Source organism: Notolepis coatsorum (genome assembly GCF_963971535.1).
Source record: "Notolepis coatsorum genome assembly, chromosome: 16".
Taxonomy (NCBI): domain Eukaryota; kingdom Metazoa; phylum Chordata; class Actinopteri; order Aulopiformes; family Paralepididae; genus Notolepis; species Notolepis coatsorum.
In genome coordinates, this window is record NC_140180.1 from 5082842 (window position 1) to 5093111 (window position 10270).

General features: G+C 42.4%; 2 protein-coding genes across 2 annotated transcripts; both read left to right on the forward strand.

Moving 5' to 3' along the window:
• LOC311242497 (protocadherin gamma-A10-like) lies at positions 1 to 2451 on the forward strand (the record flags this gene model as incomplete). The annotated part of the gene is made up of 1 exon (XM_084331459.1): positions 1 to 2451. One exon carries the CDS (start codon positions 1 to 3, stop codon positions 2449 to 2451), a length of 2451 nt encoding a protein of 816 aa, XP_084187585.1.
• A 3923-nt stretch (positions 2452 to 6374) lies between these two features.
• Positions 6375 to 8807, forward strand: LOC311242499 (protocadherin gamma-A10-like; the record flags this gene model as incomplete). The annotated part of the gene is made up of 1 exon (XM_084331461.1): positions 6375 to 8807. The coding sequence occupies one exon, from the start codon at positions 6375 to 6377 to the stop codon at positions 8805 to 8807; it is 2433 nt and encodes an 810-aa protein (XP_084187587.1).
• Positions 8808 to 10270: the final 1463 nt, after the last annotated feature.

Genomic DNA, 10270 nt, shown 5'->3' on the forward strand with positions numbered 1-10270 from the left:
ATGGCGTTGGAACGCCCTCGCTGTGTAAAATGGCGTTTGAGTTGTGGACCTACACGGACAATCCTATTGTTTTTTTTCTTGTATTGGAATGAAATCGTCAGTGGTCAGATCCGGTATTCCATCCCGGAGGAGATGAAGAAAGGATTCCTTATTGGTAACGTAGCTCAAGACCTGGGGTTGGATTTGAAAAGGCTCCGTTCAGGCCGGGCCCGTATCGTGACCGGAGACAGCATCCAGTACACCGAGCTGAAGACAGACAAAGGGATTCTAGTCGTGAACGAGAGAATAGACCGAGAGCAGCTTTGTGGCGACGTCACACCGTGTAGCTTCAGCTTCGAGATCATTCTAGAGAATCCAATGGAACTGCATCGTGTAACTGTGGAAATAGTTGATATAAATGATCACGCACCCGCGTTTCCAAATAAACAGATTACATTTGAAATCAGTGAATCGGCTACAGTCGGAGCGCAATTTCCACTGGAAACGGCTGTGGACGCTGATGTTGGGCTTAACGCTTTACAAAATTACATCTTAACTCCAGGTGATAATTTCATACTAAAACAACATGCGAACCCAGACGGAAGTAGATACGCAGAGATGGTGCTCCAGAAATCGCTGGACAGAGAACAACATCCGCATCTCTCTCTAAAGCTGATAGCAGTGGATGGTGGATCTCCAGAGCGATCCGGTACAGTAAATATAGATGTAACTGTGCTTGATGCCAATGATAACGCTCCTGTATTCAACCAGACAGGCTACAGGGCTACTGTGATGGAAAATGCATCAAAAGGCACTTATATTACAACAGTTAATGCTAGTGACGAAGACAGTGGATCTTACGGAGAAATCATATTTAGTTTTTCCAAACTCAAAGGGAATACAGTTGACGTATTTAGTATTGATGAGAATACCGGAATCATATCCGTCTCTGGTCAGATAGATTATGAAAAGCAGAAGAAGTACGAGGTTCGCATGGAGGCAAAGGATCGCGGAGGTTTAACTGGGACCAGTAAAGTTGTTATTGACGTCATTGACATTAATGATAATGCGCCAGTCATAAATGTGATGTCTTTCTCGAGTCCCGTATTTGAGGACGCCAGTCCTGGTACCACCATTGCTATTATAAATGTAAAAGATGCTGACTCAGATAGAAACGGACAGGTAACGTGTACAATAGACAATAAACTACCATTCAAAATTATTTCGTCATTAACAAACTATTATAATTTAGTCTCGGAACTGCATTTTGATCGGGAGACAACTCCAGAATACAACATCACCATAACTGCCACAGACACCGGAACTCCTCCACTTTCTAGCAGGAGGACATTGCACCTAAGAATATCTGATGTAAATGATAACGCCCCATTGTTCGATAAAAATATTTATTCCGGCTACGTCACAGAGAATAATTCTCCTGGAATGTCCATATTCACAGTCAGTGCGCGAGACTCTGACTGGAATCAAAACGCTAGAATCTCGTACCTCCTAGAAGACACACAGATCAGTGGTAGTCCAGTCTCTACTTATATATCTATAAACTCAGACACTGGAGTTTTACATGCAGTGCGCTCCTTTGATTATGAACAAATCAAACAACTTCAACTAGTTGTCAAAGCGCAGGATGGAGGCTCCCCTCCACTCAGTAGCAACGTGACTGTGAAAATACTGATCCGGGACCAGAACGACAACGCACCTCAGGTTCTGTACCCAGTCCAGACTGGCGGCTCTCTGGTGGCTGAAATGGTGCCTCGTTCAGCAGATGTGGGCTATCTGGTCACTAAAGTGGTGGCTGTTGATGTGGACTCTGGACAGAATGCCTGGCTCTCCTATAAACTACAGAAAGCCACAGACAGGGCGCTGTTTGAAGTGGGCTTACAGAATGGAGAAATAAGAACTATCCGCCAAGTCACTGATAAAGATGCTGTGAAACAAAGGCTGACTGTTGTAGTGGAGGACAACGGACAGCCCTCTCGTTCAGCTACAGTCAATGTTAACGTGGCGGTGGCCGACAGCTTCCCGGAAGTGCTCTCGGAGTTCACTGACTTTACGCACGACAAGGAGTACAATGACAACCTGACTTTCTTCTTAGTCTTGGCTTTGGCTGTAGTTTCCTTTCTCTTCATCACGTGTTTAGTGGTTATTATATCAGTGAAGATATACAGATGGAGACAGTCTCGCGTCCTCTATCATTCCGGTCTCCCGGTGATTCCATATTATCCACCGCGTTACTCAGACACTTTGGGGACAGGGACTCTCCCGCATGTGTACAATTACGAGGTGTGCAGGACGACTGACTCCAGGAAGAGTGACATAAAATATATGGGACCTATGAGTCAAAGCTTGGTGAGCGTTGATGGAGATGGAGGTGACACTCTGCAGAGGGAGAAGCAAGCAGCTCAGGTTTCTCACATGTCAACACTGGTGAGTGAGCCTTTCTTTTGCAAGTAATTTCTAATCTAACTAAAACGTAACTAGCGATAGTGATTCAAATGTGTGAATAATTATACCTCTGATTTATACATTTTCGAGTAGGCATCATCTAGTGTCATTCATTTTCCTTTTACTACCCTGTGACCTCATAAAGATAATCACTAATGGACATCAAATCAAATCAAATCTAATTTATTTGTAAGGCCCGACAACACACGCTAATGTCCCCATGGGCCGGACACGTCTTCTTTAAACAAGTCAAGAAGAAACATAACAATAAGTCAAGAACAAAACAAGAACACCATAAGGTCCAACAAATTTAAGATAAATGCAAATAAATGATGAATGCAAACACTCCCAGACATACCCCACGCGAAGGTAAGGAAAAACTCACTAAAACCTAACAATAGGGAAAAAAGCACCACAGGCAGTGTGGAGGAGAGAAACCGTAGAAGGGCCATTCAAGGGGGGATCTCCCTTCTTAGATGTCAGTGATAGTATATAGTGTATATAGTGTATGTATAGTATATATAGTATATAGTGTCATACATCATTATGTCTTTGATGATGATGATGATGATGATGATGATGATGATGTAATGTTGCTGATAATAGAGAGAGTGAACAGTCCCTGCCTCCTCTGGTTGATTTCTATCTGTCGCTGTCCACCGGCCTGGTGCTGAAATGACAAGCTGAGTCAGTGCTGATGGTCTCTTTGTTTTCTCATGATGAAAACAATATGGATGATCGTTGTTATGAAATGTCTCTGTTATGATACAGATGTTGCACCATTGCTTTGCTGACTGTTGCACAAGTAACCATTTTGCTTTTAGAGAATAACACATTTTATGCGAATCGTTTACCTTCCTCTGTCAGATGGTATGTCTTGCAGTATTTCTGGACGACTCTATCTTTGGTCAAACAGTGAAGCACAATGCTATATACTGTGTGTGTGTGTGTGTGTGTGTGTGTGTGTGTGTGTGTGTGTGTGTGTGTGTGTGTGTGTGTGCGTGTGCGTGTGCGTGTTTGTGTCGGGCTGTGCTCTCCACTGTCTCATCCACTCCAACGCAATGTTGTTTCATTTCATTTCTACCATTTGTGAATTGTTTAAATGTCATTGCTGTATGATTGATTGGCTTTAAGCATCATAATTTCAGCACCATGGATAGCATTGCCTGATATACCATTATGCTGACGTTTCAAGAGCTCTCTTTGCACGTCTAACCAGGGGAGGAAATTAGGCCACTTTACTCGCCAATTGCGAGTATTTTTTACGTTTGGCGAGTAATTCATGAAGAGCACTCGCCAGTCTGGCGAGTACTAGTAATTACAAAACAAAACAAAAAAATCATTCTGCAATCTGCTGATTCGCTCACTGACACAAACCGAACTCTGACTCCCCCCTTGATTCCTCCCATTTGCGCCACATAATAATCAGACCATAACCAATGAACATCATCGTTGTACAGATGCGCTCTAAGCTCCTCCAATGAACACTCGTTTTCTAGAAGATGCCGCCCATCTAGGGGAAGTGGACAGACCACTGACTGCGCGCAGACCTACAAACTCCTGCCACCGGCAGCCGGCTTGACAACGTAGACAAACTTACAAAAACACATGAGTGGATGAAAATAATTGCATGTAGAGTCGTCGCTTTCGGATATCGGTGCGGTCTGACATGGGGGCGAACAACAGCACGCGACGCGTCTCCTTCGAGTCGGATGAGAATGACAAGTCAACAACATTAGCCGGCTAGCTACCTAGCATGTAACAAGCTACCATAACGCGCATTCAACATAGTGGACTATACTGAGCGGCTTTGCTTAAATGCAGCCGAGTGACATTTTATTATTACCGGGTTTCCCAGCATATCACCACTCGCCCATATGCCCTTCACAACGGTGATGTTGTCATATTTGGCATTCAGAATACACCCGCTGAACCCCTAGCGTTGTCGATTCGGTTCCAATGTATTGTCATCTTACAGCACAAGTACAGTACAACCAGAATACATTTGGCATACAACCAGAGTGCAAATGTAACAAGTCAAGTTCAAGTTGTTTTATTTAGCTATTACATTACAGTGAAATGCTTGGTTCTTTCACTGCCCAACCCAGTATTGATTGAAAACTTTATTAACAGATTGCAGAATGGGTACAATACAGTACAGCTCAATACACACAATTGTTAAGGGGATGCAGACCAGAGAAGGACTTTAGTCTTGTTTACATCAGGGTCCCCCATTTCAGTCCTGTTTGCTTAATGCCTTGTCCACTTCCTCCACACTCCAATATGTTATGATGAATTGAAAATGGGGGACCCTGATGTAAACAAGACGAAAGTCTTTCTCTGGTCTGCATCCCCTTAACAATTGTATGTATTGAACTGTACTGTACCCATTCTGCAATCTGTTAATACACTTTTCAATCAATCAATCCCTTCAACCCTGCTCCTGTCAAACCTGCTCTTTCCATTCCCTCCATCATGTCCCCCCTTTCTGATGAATATTTCCTGCACTTAAGAGTCAGACACACATTCCTAGTAGTTGAGCTGTGATGAATGAAAACTTTATTTAACAGATTGCAGAATGGGTACAGTACAGTACGGCTCAATACATGCAATTGTTAAGGGGATGCAGACCAGAGAAAGACTTTCGTCTTGTTTACATCAGGGTCCCCCATTTTCAATTCATTTTCAATTCATCATTCAGTATAACCTAGACCAGCCCAACCCAGCATCTTTCACTGCCCAGTTCAGCCCAACCCAGTCCAGAATAGTTCCCTCTTTCATGTTAATATGTGATTTAATGATGTAATATTTTGAAGAGTAGAGACAGTGTGATTAATTTACTATGATTGAAAATCAATTTAGACAAAGACGTACAAAGAAGTAATTATCACAATTAGCGATTTTTTTTGTCTGGTAAAAAATCTATTTGGCTGGTAAGCCAAAAAGTTAGTTTCCTCCCCTGCGTCTAACCTAACAGTATATCACCTTGCAAACTGGCTGTGTGTGTGTGTGTGTGTGTGTGTGTGTGTGTGTGTGTGTGTGTGTGTGTGTGTGTGTGTGTGTGTGTGTGTGTGTGTGTGTGTGTGTGTGTGTGTGTGTGTGTGTGTGTGTGTGTGTGTGTGTGTGTGTGTGTGTGTGTGTGTGTGTGTGTGTGTGTGTGTGTGTGTGTTTGTGGATGTGTGTGTGTGTGTGTGTCCACTTGTCCACTGAGTTTAGAGGGAGAGTTCAGCACCACATTGATGGACAGCTCCTGTATTTCAGTCCCAGCTGTTATATGGTTTCATCTCATGAAGTCTTTACTTGTTTAACTTACTTCCTTCCTACATATTATTTGAACGTACTCTATATGGCGTGCAAAGATACAATACTTTTATTCATATCAAACCCATCATTGTTAAACATGTATGATTGCTTTCATTGATGTTGGCCATTATGTTTAACTAATAGACACGCACCTTAGTAATATCAATACATTAGATTTCCATTCACTGATACATTGTCTTCTCATAGCTCATCATGTTTCCTTTTCACTGAAGTAAGGCTCTACAGCATCAGCAACATGCACTACATATTGTAACAATTACATAATTTAATGTTTTATTAGAATGATTTGATTTTCAGACAAAGTTATGTGTTTCCACCTAAATGTATTGGTGTTCACGTTTTGGACTCTAGGGGACGCTGTTGAACAGTGAAATAATTTCTATAGTGATGTCAGTCAGTAGAGTCTCCTCCTCTGTCACTGCAATGTAGAGAAGAGAGAGAGAATCTGCTTCATATGAGGTGGAGCTCGACGGAAGTACAGCCGCTTATATAAACAGCCTTTTTTGCTTTTATGAAAAGAAGACGTTGGAGATAGAGAATTGTCTCACATTTGTATCCTGGTAAATCTTATTTTCTTAATTATTGCTTGTGGGATTTACTAATAGAACATGGCGTTGGAACACCCTTGCTGCGTAAAATGGCGTTTGAGTTGTGGACCTACGAGGACAATCCTATTGGTTTTTTTCTTGTATTGGAATGAAATTGTCACTGGTCAGATCCGGTATTCCATCCCGGAGGAGATGAAGAAAGGATCTCTTATCGGTAACGTAGCTCAAGACCTGGGCTTGGATTTGAAAAGGCTCCGTTCAGGCCAGGCCCGTATCGTGACCGGAGACAGCATCCAGTACACCGAGCTGAAGACAGACAAAGGGATTCTAGTCGTGAACGAGAGAATAGACCGAGAGCAGCTTTGTGGCGACGTCACACCGTGTAGCTTCAGCTTCGAGATCATTCTAGAGAATCCAATGGAACTACATCATATTACTGTTGAAGTATTGGATGTAAATGATCATTCACCCACATTCAAGAAAAACACAATTAATTTAGAGATAAGTGAAATAGCCACTAGTGGAGCCCGTTTTTCATTGACCAGTGCAGATGACCCTGATGTAGGTGTTAATGGTCTCAGGGAATATGTTTTAACCCCAAATGATAACTTCATTCTTAAACAGCATTCTAACGCGGATGGCAAGAAATACGCTGAGATGGTGCTTCAGAAGCCGTTAGACAGAGAGGAGCATCCCCGTCTCTCTCTAAAGCTGATAGCAGTGGACGGTGGAACTCCACAGAGATCTGGTACAGTAAATATAGACGTCACTGTTCTAGATGCCAATGATAATTATCCAGTGTTCAACCAGTCAGTCTACAAAGCTACTGTAATGGAAAACGCACAGAAAGACACATATGTTACGACTGTTAACGCAAGTGATGCTGATTTCGGCTCAAATGGTTTTATAACGTATTACTTTTCAGACCTCAGCGGTGGTGTCGCTGATGCGTTATCAATTAATGAAAACACAGGCGTTATTTCAGTCACAGGCTTAATTGATTATGAAAAAGACAAAAAATATGAACTTAGAATTGAGGCAAAAGATCAGGGAGGACTGACAGATACCAGTAAAGTAATAGTTGAGGTTATTGACGTGAATGACAATCTTCCTGTCATAAACGTGATGTCGTTCACTAGTCCCGTGTCTGAAGACTCCCCTCCAGGTACAACCATTGGTATAATTAACGCTAAAGACTTAGATTCAGGTGACAACGGACAGGTGACTTGTACAATAGATCACAATTCACCTTTCAAAATAAAATCTAATTTAAGGAATTACTATACATTAGTGACTGATGCTGTATTAGATCGCGAGACTTTTTCAGATTATAATATCACTATAGTAGCAACGGATGCAGGTTCACCACCTCTTTCTAGTAAGAAAACATTTCACCTAAAGGTGTCTGACGTCAATGACAACGCCCCAGTGTTTACAGAGAAGGTTTACAATGCGTTTCTCCCAGAGAACAACTCTCCTGGTGTGTCTGTTATCACTGTTAGAGCTAAAGACTCAGATGCAAATCAAAACGCTCGTATTTCTTATATACTGGAGGATTCTGATATAGGAGGAACCCCAGTGTCTGGATATGTCTCAGTTAACGCAGAGAGCGGAGTGATACATGCAGTACGCTCCTTTGATTATGAACAAATCAAACAACTTCAACTAGTGATCAAAGCGCAGGATGGAGGCTCCCCTCCACTCAGTAGCAACGTGACTGTGAAAATACTGATCCAGGACCAGAACGACAACGCACCTCAGGTTCTGTACCCAGTCCAGACTGGCGGCTCTCTGGTGGCTGAAATGGTGCCTCGTTCAGCAGATGTGGGCTATCTGGTCACTAAAGTGGTGGCTGTTGATGTGGACTCTGGACAGAATGCCTGGCTCTCCTATAAACTACAGAAAGCCACAGACAGGGCGCTGTTTGAAGTGGGCTTACAGAATGGAGAAATAAGAACTATCCGCCAAGTCACTGATAAAGATGCTGTGAAACAAAGGCTGACTGTTGTAGTGGAGGACAACGGACAGCCCTCTCGTTCAGCTACAGTCAATGTTAACGTGGCGGTGGCCGACAGCTTCCCGGAAGTGCTCTCGGAGTTCACTGACTTTACGCACGACAAGGAGTACAATGACAACCTGACTTTCTTCTTAGTCTTGGCTTTGGCTGTAGTTTCCTTTCTCTTCATCACATGTTTAGTGGTTATTATATCCGTGAAAATATACAGATGGAGACAGTCTCGCGTCCTCTACCATTCCGGTCTCCCGGTGATTCCATATTATCCACCGCGTTACTCAGACACTTTGGGGACAGGGACTCTCCCGCATGTGTACAATTACGAGGTGTGCAGGACGACTGACTCCAGGAAGAGTGACATAAAATATATGCAACCTATGAGTCAAAGTTTGGTGAGCGTTGATGGAGATGGAGGAGACACTCTGCAGAGGGAGAAGCTAGCAGCCCAGGTTTCTCACATGTCAACACTGGTGAGTTAGACTTTCTTTTTTAAGTCATTTCACATCTATAACAAAAACGTAAGTAGTGATAGTGATTCAAATGAGTGAATAATTATACCTCTGATTTATACATTTTCTAGTAGGCATCATCTAGTGTCTAATTTTCCTTTCTACCCTGTGACCTCATGAAGATAATCACTAACGGACATCATAAATCGTTATGTATTTGATGATGATGATGATTATGATGATGATGATGATGATGATGATGATGATGATGATGATGATGATGATGATGATGATGATGATGATGATGATGATGATGATGATGATGATGATGATGATGATGATGATGATGCTGATGATGATGATGTAATGTTGCTGATAATAGAGAGAGTGAAACAGTCCCTGCTTCCTCTGGTTGATTTCTCTCTGTCGCTGTCCACCAGCCTGGTGCTGAAATGACAAGCTGAGTCAGTGCTGATGGTCTCTTTGTTTTCTCATGATGAAAACAATATGGATGATCGTTGTTATGAAATGTCTCTGTTATGAAACAGATGTTGCACCATTGCTTTGGAGACTGGTGCTGCACAAGTAATCATTTTGCTTTTAGAGAATAACACATTTTATGTTAATCCTTTACCTGCCTCTGTCAGATGTTATGTCTTGCAGTATTTCTGGACGACTCTATCTTTGTTCAAACAGTGAAGCACAATGCTATATACTGTGTGTGTGTGTGTGTGTGTGTGTGTGTGTGTGTGTGTGTGTGTGTGTGTGTGTGTGTGTGTGTGTGTGTGTGTGTGTGTGTGTGGTTGTGGTTGTTGTTGTTTCACGTGATTGCTGTATGACCTATTGGCTTTAAGCGTAGGTATTTCAGCACCATGGACAGCGACAAATTAGCCAGAAGTACCATAATGCTGACGTTTTAAGAGCTCTCTTTGTAAATCTAACCTATATCACGTTGCAAACTGGATGTGTGTATGTGTGTGTTAGACCTGCATGTTGCATTGTGCTCCTAGCACCTAATTGTTTCAGCACGAAAACATTCATACTGTCCATACCGGAGTGCTACACTTGGACAGGTTGATTATATTTTTGAATGCCTAATTTCTCCACACCATTGTTTATAATGCACGGTTTTCTATATATATCAATACTATGGTTCACTATGCATCAATAGTTGACACTATAGCATGTTACCATTTGGATGGGGTATACTCTTGTAGAGTAATGGCGGTACTGAAGCAGTTAGCCTTACATTTTGGATTTATACTGTTCATTTCTTGTGTTCTTGGTGTTCATGATTTGGACTCTAAGGGACGCTGTTGGTCAGTGAAATATTTTCTATCTAGTTGTGAGTCAGTAGAGCCCCCTCCCTGATAACTGCGCACAGAGGAGAGGAGAGAATCTGTAGGCTTTAAACGAGGTGGAGCTCGTCGGAGATACACTCGTGTGTATTCGCAGCCTCGTGTGATGTAACGATAAGGCCTACATTGGAAATA